The 23,642-nt window shown below is 39.1% G+C and overlaps 1 protein-coding gene across 2 annotated transcripts in view; it reads right to left on the bottom strand.

Moving 5' to 3' along the window:
* AGAP3 (ArfGAP with GTPase domain, ankyrin repeat and PH domain 3) overlaps positions 1-23,642 on the bottom strand; it is a 2,466,462-nt gene that overhangs the window by 1,562,270 nt on the left and 880,550 nt on the right. For both annotated transcript variants that reach the window (XM_044067593.1, XM_044067592.1), the window contains exons 8-9: positions 21,765-21,920; positions 15,960-16,052 (exon numbers count right to left, since the gene is read on the bottom strand). In XM_044067593.1, the coding sequence (XP_043923528.1) occupies positions 15,960-16,052; positions 21,765-21,920 (249 nt within the window). The remainder of the gene's footprint in view (positions 1-15,959; positions 16,053-21,764; positions 21,921-23,642) is intronic.

Genomic DNA, 23,642 nt, shown 5'->3' with positions numbered 1-23,642 from the left:
TTCCATAAATGACTATAAACTCAGTCTGCATGAATTCCAGGGGTCTATATTACTTCATCGAAGGTTCACTTCAGTGAATCTTTCTCCATCGAATCCTAACCATCAAACGTTCATTTCAGCAAACATTCATATACAAAAAAAATTACATAGGGAAAGGAAGCAGTTGGCCAGCAGCACAAATTTTCCCTTTTCCCTACTGTAGTGAGATCTCAGAGTTCATAGGTTCATAGATGTGTATTAGGCCAATGGCTTTAGAGTCTTTACAAACCTAGCCCATAGAAGTGCCCTGGCATCATGCCAATGTTAGTTCCCCATGCCTCTATCAAGTAGACCCACTGGAGTGATCCCTGGGGTGAACTTTCTATTTCCCATCCACTCATCAAGATTTCTCTTGAAAGGGGCCAGTGAAGTGCTCTGCTTGCCATGTATGGGAAGTCTGTTCCAGAGCATGGGCAGTCTCTGGGTTATGAACCTATCCCTCCAGCATGTTCTGTTGATTGTGGTAATGAGATTGAGGTCCCTGGAGCATGCGGTGCAAAGGGATTGGGACTTCTTTAGGTGTAACATTTCTAACAAGGCTGAGTCAGAGTTGGTATATGTAGTTAAGGGGGGTGTGAGGGGCACAGCCACCCACATTGTGGGGTGTGAAGTGCAAAGCCTTCCCACCACCACTTTGGTGGGTTTTACATATTATGGTGTCTGTTCCGGTGTTGTTTTGGCCAATTGCTGAGTTTTCCTGTTTAAATTTTTGTTGGATGGGAACGTTCACTGAAATAAACATTCACTGGTTAGGGTTCAATGAAATGAACCTTCAATGAATTAATATAGACCCTGATTCCAGTAAAAAGTTTATATATTGTCGGAAGGAACGTTATTGGACATCAGTAATTAGGATGGGTTGCTGTTTCACTCTTAAGGACTACCACCTCTTTTCCAGTTGTTAACAAGGTTGGTATCTGTTAAGAATGCATAGATAAGCATTTTTTCAGGGATAAACCTTTGTGTAAAGATGTTAATGCTTTTAGCCAGAAGTCAATACAGCATCTAGGTCTGGGGTTTTGCCGTTAGAAGTTTGCTTAATTTTGTCTCAAGTTCTCCAGTGGTTGCTTCATCCAGTTTCATGCCCTCTACATTAGACCCCCTTTACGCTTTTGTTTAATTCTTCTATCCATTTAGCATCTTTGTTATTTTAAATGGGATCTTCATAAATACTTCTCCAAAGTGTATTCCTTCCTTTTGCTTTGTTTCCCAATTCTCTATAAAATCATTTTTGTCATTAATGAATTGCTTATTTTGTATATTTACCTTATATTTATCTGCCTACCTTCAAAAGTTTTTTCTGCCTGTATTGATATTTTTAGTATATTCTTGGAAATACTGTATGACAGATCTTGGTCTGTTCTGCTACTGTGTGTTGCCATTTATCACATTTGTCTAAGTAGTTTTGATGACCTGTTCCCTTTTCTATGTTCTTCTAACAGTGACACTTCTTGTCTTAGCTGCTTTATAGTTTTCTCTAATCAATGTTTCCATGGTGGCATTTTACTGGTCTCCTTCCTTTCCTTTGTTACTCTATGTTTTTATGGTAGCACTTTATCTTTTATTAGTTTAGCTACATGGTAATATATCCTACTTATTTCTGTTCTATCACATGAACTTCTTTATTAGTCCTGATTGTGACGACCCACCTCTGGACCAGTAATCAAAGAGCCTCAATCCTCACCACTGGCCCCTGTGGGAAATGTACACTGGGAGGATGTCAGGTACACACACAGTATTTTCAGATGCAGCTCTCTGTATCAAGTGCAATTTCCCCTTAAGAGCACAGAGACCACAGTCATTCTGAGGCTGGTTTCTCCCTCTTTCTCCAGATCTCTAATAAGCCTTCCCACTGGCACAGCTATAGAGTTGAGATCTCTGCTGAGTGACCAAGCTAAGAACTCCAGCACCCTCTCTGCCCAACCAGTGCTTCGTGTTCCTGCCCAAGTAATTGACACACACTCTCTGAGGTTTGATTTACATAGACATACACACACACACACACCTGGGAAAGCCTGGCATAGGTTTACTAGCTATGCCCACTTTTGCCATATTATAAGGTAGTTATCACTGCCACCAGCCAACCCCTTATCAGCTACTTTAAGGCCCTTAACAAAGGGTGTCCAATCTTACTGTGTAATATTAATATTATTAGTATTAACACAAATGACAGTTTGACCAAGAGCAAAGCTATTATAAGTGGCCCACACAGTGTCACCAAATAAATATGCAAGTACTCTCAAAACTTAAATATCTCTAGACAGATCAGCCACAATTAAACATTTAAATATATTTAATAATAAATAATAAAAGAACAAGAAAACACTCAATATACATTCAAAGTGACATCAGAGTTCAAAATCACAGGACATATTTAAAACAACACTGCAAGACAGTCTCAAATAAATAAAAAAATATATTTAGCTAAGCTTTGCTACATTCCTGACTATATCCAAGAGAACTGTACTGTTCCCTAGAAACTTACTTCATCAGAGCAAGACAGATGTGGTGAATGGATCTTCAAGTTGTTGTCAGGTCCAAGACAGAATGCAGAATCCCTTGTCTCACTAAAAGACTTCTCAAATTAATATCTCAAATATTACTGCTGGGATAGCTTGCAGAATGACATTTCTTGTAATCTGACTCTATCCGAGGTGAAACCCCCACTGCTGGAAGCTGACAGTATTTAGCATCTACCTATGAAAATCATAAAACAATTAAATTCCTTCACATTTCAAGACCAGTAATTATTTTACCCTAGAGACAATACAGAAAGCTCCCTAGTTTTAGACATTGTGTCTCCTTGCTGCATTGAAACTGAAAGGTACCATCTTTTATGGTGTAGCCATAACACAATTTCATTTCAGTTATTTTTCTGAAGTTAACCTCCTCTACTCCAGTTTCTACTGTTAAAATATATACATTTAAACAGTTACAATAATGCATGTACATTTCTGTTCTTTTCCAGTAGGGCACACTGTGGTTACATTTTAAGCACAAGCACTTTAAAATACCTTTTTAACACATCTGTACAGACCAGTTTGATATACACATGACATACAGTTCTAATACAGTTGAAACACAAGCATCTTATATAGATCATGTTGATATTCACAAATAAATGACATATAATTATTTACAAAATTCCAGACAGCTGTGCTGGCTATATCCCCCGTTTGTCACACTGATAACTGTGTTTATCTGTTTTACCAATCTTCTCACATTTTGGATCTTATTTATTTTGTGTAATCTATTTTTTTCATCAATTTTAATATGCCTATCTACCTCAATTAAATCGAGTAGATCTTCCCTTAAATCATTTTCTTCTGGATTGAGAAGGCCTTCTTTGCACTCTATTTCCTCTGAGTAATCTACAGAAAGTTAAGAAAATCTTTCTGTGACATACCCTCTTCAGATGCACCTTGCTTCATCTGCTACTCCTTCGCATGGGAACCCTTTGGCACATCACTCTTCAGCATTATCTGTATCAGACTTGCCACTGTTTCCCACTCCTTCCTTGGCTATAAAACTTCAGTGGAACTTTCGTAATGGGCTCCTACAGAAGACTCCTGCTACAAGTCTTCTTCAGATGCCTCCTGCTCCTCCTGTTGCTCTTTAATCTGTAGACCTGTAATTTCAACATCCTGCGACATTACCTGCATTGGATTCTCCACACTAAATCCTTCACTTCGCAGACAACCCATAACTTCAATATATATTTGTTTAACTTGTAGCTTACTAGTCATTTCTTCTATATTCCCCTTTCTTCTTCTTTCAGCTGCTCCCGTTAGGAGTCGCCACAGAAGACAGTACAGTTGTGTACCTACCATAAATGTAGATGTTCGAGTGTATTCACTGTTGCAGTCATTACACTTGGGTTATCCTGCTGGCAGGCTACCCGCAGTCGGCCTGAATTCCAAAGTCCTGGTCCGGCGTCAGTTACAGTCGCCTCCTCCCTGACGTCAGTGCGCCAGGGGTACAAAAGATGCAGCCAATGCCATTTTCTTCAGTTTTTCTTGCCCCAGATGCCAGGTGCCCCCAAAAGGGTAGGATAAAAATTATGCTCATAAAAATGCATGCACTAACATAAACATTACCTTCATCTACAAGCAAATACACCACATAGGTTGTACAGAATAGAGAAGTACAGATAAGTCCCAGCAAAGAAAGGGGGATGGTGGGAGGGTAACCTGGACTGCAACAGTGAATACACTCGAACATCTACATTTATGGTAGGTACACAACTGTACTATGTTCATCGTGTTTCACTGTTGCAGTCATTACACTTGGATTGAATCCCAAAGCTGAGGTTGGGTGGCTGGGCCTAAATAGAATTAGGAGTGGCTATGAGGCCCTGCAGAACAGCAGTGGCAAAGCCTGCTCTGGATTTAGAGTAAAGAGGTAAATGCTACTGCTTTGTAAAAGTGTGCACTGAAGTCCAAGTTGCAGCCTCCAAAATGTCCTTGGTTGGTACTCCTCTGAGGAAGGCTGCTGAAGTGGCTGCTGCTCTGGTTGAATGTGGCCTAATGCCCTTAGACACTGATTTACCATGTTGTGAGTAGCAGAAACAAATGCAGTGGCCTATCCATTTTGAAATAGTCTGCTTTGAAATAGCTTTTCCTTGCGATCCTGCAGCATATGCCACTAAGAGTTGCTCAGTCTTTCTGAAAGCTTTAGTTTTGTCCAAGTAGAAGTGTAGCTGTCTGTGTACGTCCAAAGAATGCAGACGTCTCTCCCCCTTATTCTGTGGGTTTGGATAAAAGGTAGGCAAATGAATAGTTTGGTTAAGAGCCACATTGGGCACTACCTTAGGCATAAATGTTGAGTTTTTCCTTAGAGAAACCCTGTCCGGATGGAAAATAATAAAAGGTTCCACAGCCATTATTGCCTGTAACTCTGAGTCTCTTCTTGCTGAAGTTATTGCTAGGAGCAGAGCTGTTTTCCATGATAAGTATTTTATCTCAGCTGTACTGGCTGGCTCAAAAGGAGGCAGTGTGAGCTTTCCAAAAGACAAAATTGAGGTCCCATGTAGGTACTGGAGCTCTCCTTGGAGGTCTTATGTTTTTGGCCCCTCTGAGGTACTGCCTTAGCAGTGGATGTGAAAAAATAGGTGGGTCCGTATTGTAATGAGCTGAAATGGCAGAGGCATGGATCTTAATTGATGAGAAGGATAGGCCTTTGTCCAGCATCTCAGTTAGGTATTGTAAAATCTGAAGAATATTTGGTACAAGCGTGTCCATTCCTTGTGCCTGGTTCCAAGCACAGAATTTCTTCAATTGTTCTGCACAAGATTTTCTGGTGCTGGGCCTCCTGGCCTCCAAAATAACATCCATAACTGCTTTAGAGAGAGGTGTGTTCTGAATGGTTACATTATCCGCCATGCAGCCAGATTTAGGGTTATGAGTTGGCTGTGCAGGATCTGATTGTTTTGTTGGGTCAGTAAATGAGGAATTTGAGGTAATGTCCAGGCTGGGCCTTGAGACAAGCTCTTTAGGATTGGGTACCAATGCTGGCGTGGCCAGTCTGGGCAATCAGTATAATTTCTGGCTTCTCTTGTCTGACCTTTAGGAGTAACTTGGGGGGTAGAGGCAGTGGAGGTAAGGGTTTTCCAGCTGAATGATAGGACATCCAATTTCCATGCTTGTTTGTGATAAATCCTTGTGCAAAATCTCTGTAGTTGGCAGTTGTGAGGGAAGTCAAATAGATCTATGTCTGGGCATACCCATTTCCTTGTGATTATGCTGAAGATTTGTGGATCTAATTTTCACTCGTGAGGATCCATGAGGTTTCTGCTTAGTTCGTCTGCCAGAGTATTTGTCTTTCCTGGCAGGAATTGTGCATGCAGGTGTACTTGATAAGTCAATGCTGTGTTCCACAAAGTCATGGCTTGTCTGCAGAGGGGGTAGGAATGTGTGCCTCCTTGTTTGTTTATGTACCACATGACTGTAGTATTGTCCGTCTTTATCAGCAGTTGTCCTGGATGAAGTAGATCCTTGAAGGCTGTCAGGGCATTCTGTACAGCTAGCATCTCTTTTTGATTGATATGAAGATGCATTTGGCTTGCCGGCCATGTGCCCTGAATACATTTTCCTGCCATGTGGGCCCCCAGGCATAATCTGATGCATCTGTTGTTAGTGTCTGCCTGGCTGTGGGTAAAGTGAATGGCTGCCCCTTGTTGCGGTGACAGGCCTGTACCCACCATCGAAACTCCTGTTGCAGGCAGGGAATGAGGGTAATTAATTTTTCCACGCTGTGGCAATGTTGAGTCCACACACTTTTTAGATACCATTGTAGTTTCCTCATATGCAGTCTTGCATATGGAATTAGCAGAATGCAGGATGCCATGAAGCCCAAAGCCTGCAGAATTTTTCTTGCAGATAACTGGGTCTTTGTTGCCATCATTTTGAAGTAAGAAGTCAGTTGCCTTTGTTTGTCTGGCGTGAGATAAGTCATCTGGGCAGTTGTATTTAAGCTTGCACCCAGGAATATTATCCCGAGAGGGTACCAGTTTTGATTTCCTTTCGTTCACTGTGTACCCAAGGCAAATTAGTAATCTTTTTACAAACGCCAGATGCTTCAGTAGAATGTCCTTGTTCTCTGCTTGAATAAGGCAGTCTGGAACCCTGTAGTATCTGTCTGGCTTAACAGGTGCAGGGGGTAAAGAGTCAGGAGACAGGCCAGCCTCTGAAAATACATCTACAATGTCTAGAACAGAGGTTTGTGCTGAGGTAGTAAAAGAAAGTCTCTGAGCCTTTTCTTAGATTCTGAGTAATCTTGGCTCTCCCAGTGAAAATGCTCCCTCATGGTATGCAGGGTTTCCCCAAAAGAATAATCCTTAGGAGGAGAGGCTGAAGGAATAGATTCTTCAGCATCAGAGTCCTCATAGGGAGAAAGAGAGTATCCCTGTTCAGAAGAGGAGTCAGAGGAAATGGAAACCTGATCAGAAGAGTCATATTCTGTCTCTTGCCTAGGTCTCTTATCAGGAGGGGGATGGGAACCCCTGATCAAAGTAATTAGGTCTTCGGCCATTTTAAGCATCTGTTTTTTTAGGCATGGAAGTCTGTCCAGGAGAATGCTGTACTTGTTTCTTTGTCTTTAGAGCTGTTTTAGTCTTTGCCTTTGAAGCCGAGGTTGGCTTGACATATAACTGTGTAGGTCTGAAAACACCCACAGAAGCCGATGCCTGCTCAGCGGCTCCGGACCCATCTGAGGGAATAGTTTCCGAGTGTCCAATACCTTGAGTATCCAGAGGCCTAGTTGGCTCCACGTGGGAGTCGGAAGCGGCATGTGGCTCTGAGGTAGCAGGCGTCAGAGGCTGCGAAAACACCTCACTGAGAACCGGCGAACTGGAAACTGGTCTAGCGGAGGCCTCGTCGGTTTTGGACCTCGGATGCCTGTCCTTTTCCTTGCGCTTTTTATAAACTCCGGTCGTCGGCTGTTCCGACGGCATTATATAATTAAATCTTCGGCCAAAGTAATGAAAGGCAAAATCGTACCAATGCTTAATAGCGCGTTGGTTGAATCTAGCACAAAACTGACAGCTAGTAATGTCGTGGTCAGGGCCTAAGGCAAGGAATACAGTAAGAATGAAAATCCTTATGAGGTATTTGCTTCCCACGAGAAATACAATTGTTAACTTTTTCTGACATCGGTCTGGAGCAAGAAAAAAGTTTCCCCAATGGGGTACTTAGCTTTAATGAAGACTTCGGATTTGAAATTCGATTTTGAAAATCTCAGGAGTTGGCCGACCAGCACTTGCGAACTACTTTTGCTTCGGGCACTGCATGGCAAGAAAGACTGAAGAAAATGGCGTCAGCTGCATCTTTTAAACCCCTGGCGCACTGACGTCAGGGAGGAGGCAACAGCAACCGACGCCGGACCAGGATTTTGGAATTCAGGCCGACTGCGGGTAGCCTGCCAGCAGGATAACCCAAGTGTAATGACTGCAACAGTGAAACACGATGAACATTAACTGCTTCCACTTCTTCCTGTCCTCTGCATCTTGCTTTGTCATACCAACCACCTGCATGTCCTCTCTCACCACATCCATAAACCTTACCTGAGGCCTTCCTCTTTTCCTGTTACCTGGCAGCTTCATCCTTAGCATCCTTTTTTCCAATATACTCTGCATATTCCTCAGCACATGTCCAAACCAACGTAATCTTGCCTCTCTGGCTTTGTCTCTAAACCTTCCAACCTGGGCTGACCCTCTAATATACTTATTCCTAATCCTGTCCATCCTCGTCACACCCAGTGCAAATCTTAACATCTTCAACTCTGCCACGTCAAGCTCTGACTCCTGCCTTTTTGTCAATGCCACTGTCTCCAACCCATATAACATAGCTGGTCTCACTACCCTCTTGTAGACCTTTCCTTTCACTCTTACTAGTACTCGTCTGTCACAAATCCCTCCTGACACTCTTCTCCACCCACTCCATCCTGCCTGTACTCTCTTCTTCACCTCTCTTCCACATTCACCATTACTCTGAACTGTTGATCCCAAGTATTTAAACTCATCAACCTTCGCCACCTCTAGTCCCTGCATCCTCACCATTCCTCTATCCTCCCTCTCATTCACACACATATATTCTGACTTAGTCCTGCTGACCTTCATTCCTCTTCTCTCTAGAGCATATCTCCACCTCTCCAGGGTCTCCTCCACCTGTTCTCTAATCTCATTACAGATCACAATGTCATCTGCAAACATCATAGTCCACGGGGACTCCTGTCAGATCTCGTCTGTCAAGCTGTCCATCACCATTGCATTGATGTCTGATTATTTTGTACTGTAAAATGTTCCATATCCTGGTGCCTTTGCCTGTATTCCTCTTTATATGTCTTCAGAGTTGCTTTTTTCTACTGATCAGTTTTGCTTTTTCCTTTGCATAAATATTGCACCATAATAAATCTCTTTTTATTTCCCGTGTCCATGTTTCTTTTTTTATACCTTTCAAAAATCTATGGATTTTGTTCTTTATATATTCTCACTTCCTCTGTCACTTCTTTTTCTAGGTGGCCCAAAGTTCCTTCATATATGTAACGTTTTTTCTAAATCTGTTGTATTAACAAATAAAATTTTTGAAGCATTTGACAGTTTTTCTTATGCAAGTATTTTTATTCCTGCAATTTCTTTTTTAATCTTTCTGTATATCCTTTTTTCAAGAAATTCTGGGCTTCTTGTATTACAATAGCAATATATAATTTCTTCCTTATATTCAATACTCCATTTTGTCATCATTATGGCTCATTTTTGGCGGTCAGAAAAAGCATTCATCTCTATTAAGGGCTCAGTGATGAATGCTGAACCTGGAGATCATGTCTACCTTGAAACATGGCAAATGAGACCTGAGGGATGGTTCAGTGACTGCGCATTATGGGAAGGTGAGAAGCTTTAGCCTTGGAGTCAAGAGTGTTGTTTAAGTATCAAAGTTAGCTCCATTCAGATCTGATATACCCCATACTTGAGACAAAAGGAAGAGACAACATCAGATGGTAAGATATGCACCTGAATTGCTTCAGGAGAATGTAACACATGAGCAGGAAAATCCTTAAGACATGAGCAAGAAAATCCTTAAGTTGCAAGATTAGCAAAGCCTACTGCAGAACCCATCTGCATGGCAGCTATCAATATGCTTTATGTATAAAATCCAAAGTTGATGATTTACGGATTACAGTATGACTGCAGGTAGGATCTCAGACTTACAATATATGCAGCCAAAATAATTGTTTCAGCCTATAATTACACCTACAGAATTTTGTTTAAGACATCGTAAATGTGGGGAGTGTACTTCACCCTTATAAGGCACTAGTATTTAAAGAAACTATTCAACTTTCACCTATTCACGAAGGACTAAGTACATTAGCATGTTCATAACAATATCAAGACCTGTTATAGCAGGACTCATTACATCAGAAATTCAATATCAAAAACTCAGAATACTACAATCCCAAAACATCATCCTCGCAAACACTGCAAACAGTTAAACTACAACATTTTTGCAGGTTATGGGGCTATGTCCTTCTTGTGGTTACCCAGCTTGGAGGCTCTGCGCAAACTCTCCGGTCTTTAAATATACCACTGTCAAGGTCATACAGACTTGGATCTAAGGAAAAGTGAGAGAAAACTCCCTTTTCCCTTCACTCTGAGCAGCCTGACCTCTGGGACTTCAGTCTAATTAATAACATTGCCAAAGCCAACTTCGATAATACAAGTCCATGCTTAAACCCACATGACACGGTCGACAGAACTGGACATGACAACATGTAGTATTCCTCACATTAACACTACACCTCTTGTGTTGGTTAAGTATGGTAAGTCATAGCCAAAAATAGCTGCCACATTAGTTTTCTGCTTCAGCATACACAATAAGGGCTCCAAGGCAAGACATCAACTCTTTTGTGATCAGCACACACAACTGAACTCACAAAAGAGTGATATCACTTAACTAAGGGCTGCATTTAAAAAAAATAATAAAATACTATAAATAGGCACTGCTGCAAGGGGCAAGATGGCCTACATGCTCCACACCACAATTAATTATATATACCAACACTGAGGTTGCTGCACCTTCTGGTAAAGAGAAATCCCTTGCATATTGCAACCTCAATCATCTGAGACACCCCAGTAATCACACAGTATGAATTTTACAAGTGTGTACCAATGATTAGTGCCTTGAAAACAAGTATGCATTGACAATATACCTACCAAATCAGATGGCTTGTTTGTTCTACACTGCAATGATTGAACAGAATGCAGACGATTTTGCTTCCTAATAGGAAGAAATCTGTAGACTTAAAATATGACTCCAATACTTTAGTGGGATAAGTTACTAAACAGTTACAGATGTACTATAAGCAGTCTATCTACAATTCTTGCTGCAGAACCCCTTTAAAGTGCTGAAACGTAGTCCTGTAAGTGCCTGTTCTGCACACTTCCCCACAACAGCACAACGTTTTACATGATTATTCTTTATTCTTAGTATGCCAAGCTTTTGGTTCATATTACATCTTTTATCTACCACTAAGACAACACTTCACCATCTGTTATACCTCTCAAACTCTTGGAGCAGAAAATCTGGACAAAACCATAAATAATGGGGTACAAAGGCTCAAAAATAGAGACAATATTTAAATACTGCTCTTACAGACTTAGAAAGTAGATAGAATAACAGGTTTTGCATTAGCATGAATTTTCTGAGGTTATGAAGTCTGAACGTCAAATGTATGCCATTATTTTCTGACTTAAATCTTTACTGATTTGCCAGAAAACCACAATTTTATTGAGAAACAGACCAAAAATATGAGGTGAAAATCTGGACATTCTGCTAAAATCTGTACAGTTGAGAGGTATGCCATCTGTAGCCATGGAAGAAGCTGCATTTCCCCATTACTGTGTGACTGTTCACTAGTTAGTGATAGTTCCAGGTTTCATGTTCTTCCTCTAAACAAAACAATGAATTTGTGGCACACGAAACATTTGTAAGCCTTATGAGAAGACAGACAGGATGCAACAATTTTGGTCATTGTACTTGAAAACTACTAGTGACTACAGCAAAACATCAAACATTTAACAAAAATAATAGTTTAATAAACTGCTGGAAGTCAAATGATTGCTGATGTCTGTGGGAGGGTTAAGCAGTGATACCAAACGTAGAAAACAGCCACAGAGGCAGAAGAGATCATTTATTCTTATACATGGCAAACTAATGTTGCTGTAGACAGCCTGGAATACACTGCCGAGGAAAGGTTCCATAAAATCCTAAGTTCAACAACTGAAGTACCTTAGCTGGGCAAAGTAAAATGGACAGAAAAGATTCTGCAAGGCTTGTAATGAACAAATGTATGCTACATTTTTCCACACCTGAAGTTCTGTGCCTGTAGATATGAAAAATTATGTTTCTTTTTAAGAAATGCAGATATTTAAGAGGAATGTGCTAACCCTATAACACACTTCTCCTTGAATGCAGATCAGCAGAAAAAAGTTTATTTTTTGGGGATAAACTCTCGGCTTGGCTTGTAAGGGCCCCAGGGCCATTAGGCTAGTATCCTCCTATGATCCTAAAATGATTCTTGGTAGCAAACATTTAGAATACCACTTCAGTTAACATGAGACAAGTAAACATTTCAATGCTGTAAAAAGGAAATTCAGGAAGACAGTATTATACAAACAGACTTACTTTTTGTGTGTGAGAAATGTATTGGATTGGTAACTGTTAACATACTGAATTCAAGCCTAGCTGGTGACATAAGAACATATTTTTTACATTTGCAAGCTTACATTCATGCCTATTGGTTAATATCTGCATGAAGTCATGAGACCTTTCTAAAGCTTTATATGAGAGCAAATGAGACACTGCAATTAATTCAAAATTCTAAATAAACCAAAATGAAACAATCAAGTCTAGTTTCTAGTGCAGAAGTAGAGAAATGAAATTAATTTTGACAAGGAATTCTTGCAGTCTATTTTTTTCTCTTCTACAGACAGCATATTGTGCTGTGATGAAAATTACCTGCAGCACCAGCAGGTTTTCAAGATTAGTCTCTTCCTCGGTGCTTTACTTCAGGCACAGGTATCATCGCACTAACCTTGAGGCCTTCAAAATATCTATAAACTTGAATTCCACAACTCACAGAATTCCCTTATGAAAATAGCTGAGATATACTCTCAAACAACTCCATTCCTCTAAATTCTGTTCCTGTTGATACCTGTTACTTTCTGCTAAATCACCACATTAATAAGAAAGTGCTAAAAAATTAATTATGCAAGTTTGTTACCTATCTTTCTTTTTGTAAAATACTCCACATGCCTTGCTGATACGACAGAAATGCTATTTTCCACCTCAGTAGTTAGATTATTTCTTAGAAACAGGTCTAGGTAGTGCAAGTAGTATTTAAGGTATTTTTTTATTTTGAGCTGTAAACATTAGGGTATTGTATTCATACAATAAAAAACAAAATATTTATTGTCATTATATGTTATAATTAGCAAGTCCTTCCTTTTGGTTAATAAATAACCAACATAAAGTCCTGCTGAGCTTGTGGTCTCTGTTTAGAGACATAATTTAAGGTCACATACAGAAACATTATAAAATATATGGTGATCTTAATAATACAAACAAAGACATTTTGGGTAGACCAGTATTAGGTCTTAGAATTCAAAACTAAAAAAGAACTCCCTTCTCTAGTAATTTACAGTAAATAGTAAATATATTCAATTTTCAATGCATTGGAAGCATCAAAGCTATCTGAATTTGTGTCAAAATTATGTAATTTTGAAATGGTCTCGCAATGCCCATACAAACTTCAAAGTGTGAAAGCATTAAATTACCACTAAGAGTATGTCTAGATATGTGACAACTTTTTTCAAACTTTGCAGTTTCAATAAATACTGGTGTTTACATTCAACAATGATGTCAAAGAATAAGAGAAACAGTCTACTGACAATTTGTCCATGTAAGTAAGTGTCTCGCATGAAGAATCATTCATAAAGGCAGACTGCCATGGACACCATTTTTTCCCAGTAATATTTAAGAAAAGAAAAAAAAAACAGAAACAAAATGCACACAAAAACGCAAACCAAAAATCTGTAGCAAATACACTGATCCATTGTGCCAAAGTCTACAATTAGTACTAGAAATTTTCTGAAAAATTAAGTTGCAGAATAAACACCTCCCTTTAGTTTTTTGACTGAAAAAAAAAGAAAGAAATTTCACGGTAGTAGGTGCATTTTACTGCCCAACAGCAAAACTACAACCAAGTCTGCTTAAGAGACATTTTCAGAATCTGTTGAGCGAGTGAAAACATGCAGCAACATTTTAAAAGCTTTATATGACAGGCCCCTACCAACACTGAAAAAAGGACACAGTTTATTTAAACATATGATTACACTAAGTGTATTCAATACCATTACTGATTAAACCTTTAAACCTTATACAATGTATGAATAAGTTCAAAAGCTGTAACTAGAAGGGGAGAGGAAAATAGGGTAAGGGTAAGAAAAGGCAAAAGAAAGAATAAAAGGACAGCTTGCTGACTGATAAGCAACATAATGTAGCATGCTACACAACTGGCTAACATATAAAACACAGACAATTAATAGTTACCCAGAATGCAGCACAGGAAAGCACACCTTTGATTACAACATCTGATGCAGCTGAACACTCAGGACTTCAGGCAGTGTATGAGCGGTCAAAGTACCTAACCAGACAGAAACAGTGGTCTTAGAGGTATTTTTTATATCGGTTTGTTAACTGGGTTAGTCCCGCTAGGCCAGCGGCCACTTTTCAAGAGTGATACAAAGTTGTCTATTCATAGTGACCATGGGAAATTTGGTCAAGGCACAAGGGAAAAATGGGATTAAGTAGTACTTAAATGTATTAATTTACTTGTTTTATGGATTGTCTTTTAGGTGGCAAAGCTGTGGTGATGACTGTCAGAACATGTGTCATGCAAATAAAGGTCCAGTGAGACTGTGCATCCAGGTTCAGTTAAGCGCTCAAGACTCAGGGGACTAGTTTGTGGAAACTAGCTAGAGTTCAGCTCTCTTCCTTCAAACAGACCACATGGATTTTGACACATGAGCAAACCCATGTGGTCGTCTGGGATTAGCCTTGTGCATCCAAGTAGTAATGGGTTAGGGAGATGCTGCAGAATGCCACAAGGTTCTCAGGATGTAGTCCATACCTCTCAACTGTACAGATTTCCACAGAATGTCCAGATTTTTGCCTCATATTTTAGGTCTGTTTTCTCATAAACTTGTGGTTTTACGGCAAATTGTTGGCAAATAATTGAGGGTTGAAGTCAGAAAATAATGAGACACATTTGAGTTTCAGACTTCATACCCTTCAGAAAATTTATGTTAATGCAAAACCTGTTATTCTGTCAACTAAGTCTGTACGAGGAATATTTAAAAAGTTTCACTATTTTTGGCCTTTTGCCCCCCCATTTATGGCTTTGTCCAGATTTCTTGCTCTTAGATGTTGGGAGGTATGATGTAGATGCATGTGTTCCGAATTACATACCCACACTGCATTCACTGCACAAAAATGCATTCAACCCAAGATGTTAGTATTAGAGCACAAGAGTAAACAGCCTCACTGTGGCTAGTATTCCCGGATCAAAAATATTTTAATAATGTATACACAAAGACCAAGATCTGTGGATCTCTGGAAGCAAAATTTAATCTGCTGGGTTCCAAACTATGAAAGGTTAACGGAAAGGTGGAACAGCTGCTAGACTACACTACCTACCTAAAACAGGGTAATTGGAAGGAGGTAAATAGACGATACTAAACAGTTTTACTTTTTTATAATGAGATCAACAGCATTTAAAATCTTGGGCCCTACTACGACATAATATTGGGGACATACTGCCTAAAGGTTCTTATAAGCCAGATGCAGTAGCTGATACAAATCAAGATTTTGTACAGTCTAAAGAAATAAGCACTTAAAACAGAAATCAGCTAACATTAAAAGGCATACTGATATGCCTTGTACACTGGGAATGTGTTGTGAAACATGGCAGAATGTAACATCTATAACAATGAAAGAGATACAGAACTGAATGACTAATGATCACCTGTGACAGGACAGACATACAAAATAACTACTTGTGAGTTCATTACATACAGCGTTAAATAACAGTTTAAATATCAGGAGTTTTCTACAACTCCACTTCTTAAGCAAGCTACACAGCTATCTGATAAATCACTTGACACAGAGATTTGTCACAGATGCCTGAATTCATTCCATGACACACACAGTATTAGGGATTTAACAAAAGAATGCAAAGAAAATAAAACAATGAAAATGTACTCATGTAAAGATGAAAGAATAAACAAAGAGCATGCAAGGCCTGTACACCAATTCCTTTGTCACCAAAAACGAAGGTTGCATAGGAATGTGTGCAAAGCCTATACTGACCTGCTTGATTGGAATGGCTCTCCCACTGCCAATATTGTCCGTCTTGCACTCCAGATTCTTCTTTTCTTTATCAATCTCACTGGCTTTTCGAGACTGCAAGACAGAAGAGAGAGAAACACAAGCACACATTAGGGATGACAAAGACAATGAGACTGGGAACAGATACACAGACTTTCAAAGTGCGGTATTCTCTGTTTTATGCTGAGCTTCCAATAATCATAAAATAGGCCTACCTTACATTCAATACAATAGAATGAATTAGCACTATAAACTATCTTTACAAATAAAATAAAAAAGTTACCAGGTGCTTAAATTACTGCTCTATTCTCATTCAGTCTGCATCAGTTCTACGTCTATGTTTCAGAAGCTGAGAGATTTCTTATAAATATGACCCAGCAATAATACACAGTTACCGCACTTTTAAGATAAGACAAACCTTGCTTCCTTAACACACGCTGTTTGACATCAAAAAGAACAAGCTACCAAGTACAGAGATTTTTTCTAAAATATGCTGTCATGGGAACCAAGCCGAGAGGGCGTTGCTGCTGCTCTCAACATCTAGCATGGTGACACAAAAAAAACAAAAACAAATGGAAGATGATGAAGATGTCAGCACCAACATGCAAAACGTGAAAGCATCAGAAAAGAAAGAGGGGGAAGGGGAAGAGCAAGGGAAGAAGGCAAGAGTTCAAACTGGTCTACAAAAAATCTTCACTAAAGATAAATTAGCTGTTATTCAATTTAAATTTTATTTTCTTTACACACATACATCATACAAAGGATCACATTTCACTTCAAAAGTCTTTTAACAGCATCATGAAATATACCATCTCCTTACAAAATCACATGGAGATATACATTATATATATATATAGAAGCAGATAAATTTATACATGTTTACATATTATATATTCTTTTATCAAGAAAGCATACTTAATAAATAAAATTCCATATTAAATATACTCTGTCAAGTAGAACTCATTCAAAGTGCCTTGTGACAGCTTTTAAAATACTGAATAAAATGCAGGAAAAAAAAAAAAAAAACAAGAAATACATTCAGACATTCTCAGTGCAAAAATACCAGCTAAAAGCATGGATCATTTTCTCCCCCCCCCCCTCCAAAGAATGTTCCCCCAACCCAACACATTAATCCTAACCATAAAATAAAATTTCAAATTTTACTAAACAAATAGTTCTGTAAGCTTCATAAACATATTATATGCATCCTACATAATCTCCCATAAACACACAAAGAAATATAAAGTATATGTCCATAAAATAACTTACTTTTGAAATTCAGAAGAAAAAAGCTTAGCATGGAAGAGTGGGAAAGGCAAGGACATACCTTTGTTTTTAATTTATTTTTAAAACAGTTAAGCTTCAAAACAGCTAAAGTCCATGCAGACAGTAACAGTGAGTGGGGGGTGAGCTCCCCATGTCAATGTTCAGCTTTTGCAATTGGCTCATTTAAACATTCTCCCCAGCAGAAAATAAATGGAATGTACATAGTCCGTGGATCTGTGTGGTGTGGCACCTCACACTGTAGTCTTACTTAATTTAACATCCCCTCATTTGTATTTACCTTTCAGTTAAGCCCACTGAAAATATTTTACGTTTGTTACCATTCCACCTTTAAGACATATTATTCGAGAATGGAGGACATGAAACTCAGAATGAGTATTTGTGCTTTTCATACCAAAAGAACAAAAATACATCTCATATATGTAAATTTATGTATAACTTATGTATAATTCTGCAATTTGCCAGTACGTAAAATGAACTGTGTACATCTCTCACTGTTCAATGTCATATTGACGGTTCCCGGGAACACATCCACGATCTCGAGTTTACTGGTAACATTACCGGACACAGGCACAGCAAACAAACTGCACAGTCCGCTCCGCATGATGACAAGAAAGATGGGCTGGCAGGAAGGCTGAGGCATGTCTTAAAAACCACAATCTCAGCTGTCTCTACTTTTTGTGTTTTGTTTTTTTTTTTGTCCTACAGTCTTGAATGTGGGCTTTGCCGCTGCTGAGGGTCCTATCGCAGTGCTTTAATCGTTAGCTCAGTAACTGTGCCAATCCCTTAGTCGGCGCCCCTGAAGAAGTGTAATGGCAAATGATACAATTTGTACACAACTGCTGTCTGCCACCATCGTCTTCTACAGCAAGACTTCTAATTGGGGAGAAGTTGGAATGGCCTTTTGGTTGTAGAAAAGTTGGAAACAGTAGCACATATCTGCAAATATTGAAAGAATAAAAGATTTGGCAAATGATACTTAAAAAGAAATTTAACATCCATTAAAGGACAACAGTCTGTCAAGTGATGACTACATCAGAAAGAGACAGACAAAAACAGACAGACAGATGGACAATCACGGCTTTTCCATGACAATTCTAATGACAAGGGCAAAGAATTTGTGGTCTGCAGTTTAAACTCTTAAGAGAAGTTAACTGCTGAGACTTAAGGCCCTCCAATTATTCACCTCATTAGGTGTATAAAAGCCACAGATAGGCCAAGATGCACCCAGTGACAAACTATCTCTGGCATTCCATGATGAGGGAGGCCTTAATGATTACTTGGGTAGTCAAGCAAAAGCAACAAGTTTAAATAAAAGTGCACTGAATTATAAAGTATAGCAATATACATTACAATGGTAAACACAGGCACAACCAGAAACAAAATCCAAGCTCTGCATCTGTCCCTAGAGTTTTCAGACTAAACAAGTTCTTAAGTGATAAAGTATGTAAATGCAATAAAACAAGACAAATGTTTTATCTATTTTTTATACTGTAATATTCCCTTGTTAGTTTCCATCTGCACCAGTGCTTGGTAATGCTAGGATTTTCTTTCTGATCCAGCCTCAAAAACATTAGTCAATCCTTAAGAAAGACTTGACACGCCAGATTTAGGGCTTGCAAACACTTCCTTGCATCCATTCTGCAGCATAAATGGTAAGACACAAACCAAAAGAGGTGTGCAGTTTCTATCCAAATCTTGCTTTTAGACTATTTTTTAAACTCTCTGCGTTTTGCCAAAAATGTTTCATTACAACTATTTTACCAGATGGTTGTACTTCAGTTTTCCTCCTGCAGTTCTGCAAAGCTGAAAAACACTTAATATCAGAAGTTTGGGTTTCACTTCACATGTTCTTAACAACAAAACACAGAATCTCCTCAACAACATGGTCCCAAATTAACTCCCAAAGTGATAGAGACCTCTATCCGCAGACTTGGTAGCTGCACACCTCTTTAATATATAAAAGTTTAATCACAGCAGATTACAGGCCACAAACAGAAGTACTAGTATTAATTGTGACACACCTCAGGCGTATAAGCCATGCGGATCAATGTGAAAAAGGAAAGAGGGCAGCAAGCAACCTGCTTCCAGGACAAGGCCGCCTCTCACACTTCCCACGCACCCTAGAGGAATGAATTCTAAATCAGAAAAAAAAACAGCTTTCACATATTTACAGATGCCTGCAAGGTGTGTTATAGAATTCATTACCACACAGTACTGGGGTGTTATGATACTTCCAACAGCTAACATAAATATACCCAAGGGACCTAGGCTACTGACACTCAGAGCCAAACCAAGATAAAAGTCCTGTATTAGAAACTTGATCAATACATCGTCATTGTCCATTATTAAGTCATATGGGAAAATTTTATAATTGCAGGCCTTTATCATATGTGAGGAAACAGTAGTGAGAGGCAAAAAACAGTAGGCTGTCTAACAAAAGATGGTAATAACCATGACTTTCTAGAAATGTTAAGCAGTCCACCATAAAACACACAGCAATACTGAAATACCTCCTGCAGCCTGTAATGCCCTCTCCAGGACCATACAGTCAGCATTACAAGCGTATGGAATTAAAAAAAAAAACTACATTTTCCTGAAGTACCCACTTGACAGAAGAAATAAAGCATTTGACAGAAGTAACTGAAAGGCTAGAACTTCTAAGTTTTGATTGCCTGCTGACCTGAATTTGAGAATCTATGCAATATACACATAAGAGAGAGTCCCAGAGAAGTTTAACCTGCTGCAGCACTGACAGGTCTGAGAATAAAAGCAAGACACTTCCTGATAATGAGAGGGGGAGGTAAAAAAACGACTGCCCAGTGGCACCAACTTTCCATAAAGAAAGGCATGGACAGTGCTCTGTACTAAAGGCCTCAACCCCAAGTAAACATGTGCAGCATTCTGCAGTATACACTAACATACATATACTGGCATCTTTCCATGTCCAACCTCTAATTAAATGAAGGAAAGCAGTTCTAAAGGGCTCTCTCTGTCCATACCACCACAGTGGGGCTTCTCATCAATCCTCCTTCATTACATCAGTACCTGTAAAGCTAGCTGATCACCAGCCAAGGGATAACTACTTATCCTGGATAACAGTTAAGTATGTAGGATGGAATACCTGGTAAATAAGGACTGAAAGCTGGAGGAGGAGGAGAAGCTGGACAATTACTGACAGTTAAAAACAGAGAGAAATAAAGATACATGCACTGCAGAAAAAAATACAACAATGAAAGTAGTTCAAAATTATTTCCACAAATTGTACTACCTCAAATGGAGGCATACTAGATGAGGGACAATCAGGAGAGTGGACATTTTTACTTATTGTGGGCTTATTTCAGGCACATTTTACACAGGGAATGGGATGACAAGCAGAGATGTGCTAAATTAAACCAGAATTCCCTGGCAAAGCACAACCATTTTCACTGCTAATCACCTGAATCTCACAAGTCTTTGTACCAGTACTACAACAGTCTAATTTAAAGACTCAGGAGAAGAAAGCCTTTGACTGTTAAGTGCATCTGAGGCAAACACTATTTTTTGAAGAATGAAACAATAGACTATCAAATAAGTACTGTGTAAGCCAGAGTCACCTGCTTACAAATAATGTAATTTACAAAACCCAGAATTGTGCTATGGGAGATATCTCCAGCGTAGCAGTGTATTCAGCCATGGTCATGATTTGGGTGATTTTGTTGAGGATGGATCTAGCAACTGAAAAACTAGTTAGGAAAATTTGTTCTCAGCAGATGATGATCTGCTCACCCAATGGGTATGAAAAGGTGTGGGACTTTCCATCACACGAATGTCATTGGGTGGGGGCCACAAACTAGTTTTGGGAAGACGTACCATGCAAAGGGTACACACTATGAAGACAGTATGCATAATTTGGTCATAATTGTGTACAGGTGTTAAGATCCAGAAACGGGGTGCAGCTGATCATACTGTCCAGCTAAGGGAGTAACTTCTTGGGGCATAGTAGACACCTGACCACTGAGTCTCACCTACCACACAAGATGTAATAGATGGGTTTCTGAAACGCAACTGCCACTTGGAAAAGGTAGGCTGCATATGAACTAATGTGGGGCACTAAAGGTTAGTGAGGTAAAGGAACAAAAGTTTCCTGGTAGCATGGTGAGGTCACCTGGTTAACAAGGGGAAAGTCGAAAAAAGAAAAAAAAAGTGCTCCCTGTGGAAGAAATCATGCTGATCTTGGCAGATTACTAGCCAAGGTTATTTCACATTAAATATAATACCTCCACTTTACTGATGTCTGTACAGTATCAGGCATCAGACATTAACGTATTAAGGCAAACACAGCATAAATGATTCTTCCACAGTCTTTCCTTGAGCTGCTACATATGACATGGAGAGTCAGGCCTGATATATTGTGTTTACTCAATTATTTTTCAGCACTTGAACTTCTCAGCTGTTTTCTCCTGGGTCTTTGTAGACCTCTGTACTTGGCTCTGATCTCTTTGTCTTCTCTGCAATACTTACTGTGAAGATATTAGAACGGCGCTTGGATTGCTTGCGGATGGGTGTGGGTGTATTGGATGCAGCAATTGTTTCAATCCGTAGTTCCCTCTGACTGATGCTAGGGGTTGACGGCACAGATGAGGAATAGTCACTGAATGGTCCTCCTCCATTGGCAGCCTAATAGTAACACAAAAAATAAACAAAACAAACAGAAAAAGATATTTAACATTCAGATGAAATAAATCGGACTTACTGAATGACAATCAGCATACAACTGCTACAATCTAAACGGTGCTCAAAGAACAAAAATCCCATTTTAAAACCACAAATTTCTGCTAAAGCCTAACCTTTTACAAAACTAATGGATGGAAAATAAACAACCATGTCAGGGTTCAAGCTGCACTTTAATTAGAAGTCATTATTTTTAGACACCCTCGAAAACAGAAAACTGACTGAAATGGGTGCCTATTGGAAGTGCAGGACAATACTGTAGGGCACAACACTTGAAAAATTAAGGTGTAATTCTGACAAAATAAAGGGAATTCTGAAACTTGCTATTACATTTAAAGCATTTTTTGCAGGGAGGGGCTTTACTGTTCTGCACCCGTAACAAGGGAAACTCCAATACTAGGTATACAAACTCTCAGTTCACTGTACACAGGAGAAAGGCAAATACTCTTGAGATAGTGTAGTCTTAGAGGCAGCCTATATATTTACCTTACTTGCACTTAAATTTACACTATTCCAAAGACTGCAATTAGAATTCATGAACTTTCAACACGCACCCAAGCTTAAATGCAATGTTTTATCTGTAACCCAAGCCATTAGCTAGGGACAGCTAATTTATCTTCTTGCTAATTAATAACACTATGAAATAACAAAGACTACATTGTTAGCTGTTTGTAGTATGGAATAAATACATTTTTTGTTTTGACTTTATATGCATTTAGTAAAGTAATTAAACCAAAGGAAGTACACACACTTTTATAGCCTGAAATAGAGACCTGCCCTACAGTAAACCTAGTTTCTGCAACATTATTATTCCATTTTATGATGCCTTTTGTATGGTCTCCTATGATACTCATATCTCACACAGAGATTCAGATTCACCAATATGCATTTTAATTTCCACCAGACAACACTAAACTTAACCAAGCTTTCATATCAACTATTTTTTTAATCGTAAGTTTAGCCCCTGGCATATTTCTCTTGTCTATAAACAGGTAATTTATAACCCAATTTCCTCATGAAGGTAGTCAGACATCCGTCTATAAGCACAAATATTAATGGGGTCTTGCCTAATCCCTTCACTAATTCTGTTTTACTTGGATTTACATGCACTCAGTTTACACATGGATTGACCTCTTCAAACACACTCTGCATGACAGGTTAATTAAAGCTCATAGCTAAAATCATGCTTTGAGTACATCTTTTGGAGTGGATTACTATCATCAAAGGTGTTTCAAGCTGACAATTTCTAAAACTTGTTAGAGTACTCTTTTAGGAATACTGTTTCATTTAAAATGCATAACCGTGTAATGTGATATACACTTCAACTACTGCAGCCTGGAGTTCTACTACAGCCCCCCACGTCTCAGCTGCATGTAGACCACCATCTCACAGCTAGAGACTCACATGGTTTGCATGGGCTGCCTCATGTTCAAATCTAAATTAGTTTGGGCAAGGTACTGCATAGTCATCTGCATGCATATTTATCAAGCTAAACACCGAAGATAGTTTCTACATCTAAGAAAAATTCGCTGAAAAGGAATAGCCCTTGGACAGAGCTATATGGAATGTAAACATTTACAAGGGACGGTGAATAAAGGAGTCCTCCTGTTTTTTATCTGTAGTGAAATTGTGGACATAAGCTACTATGACTTCCTTTGTCTTTAAAGC

Source organism: Protopterus annectens, chromosome 3.part1 (assembly GCF_019279795.1).
Source record: "Protopterus annectens isolate FY-2018-M chromosome 3.part1, PAN1.0, whole genome shotgun sequence".
Classification (NCBI taxonomy): Eukaryota; Metazoa; Chordata; order Ceratodontiformes; family Protopteridae; genus Protopterus; species Protopterus annectens.
The sequence above is the reverse complement of the archived record's forward strand: the minus strand, read 5'-3'. Positions and strand labels throughout refer to the sequence as shown.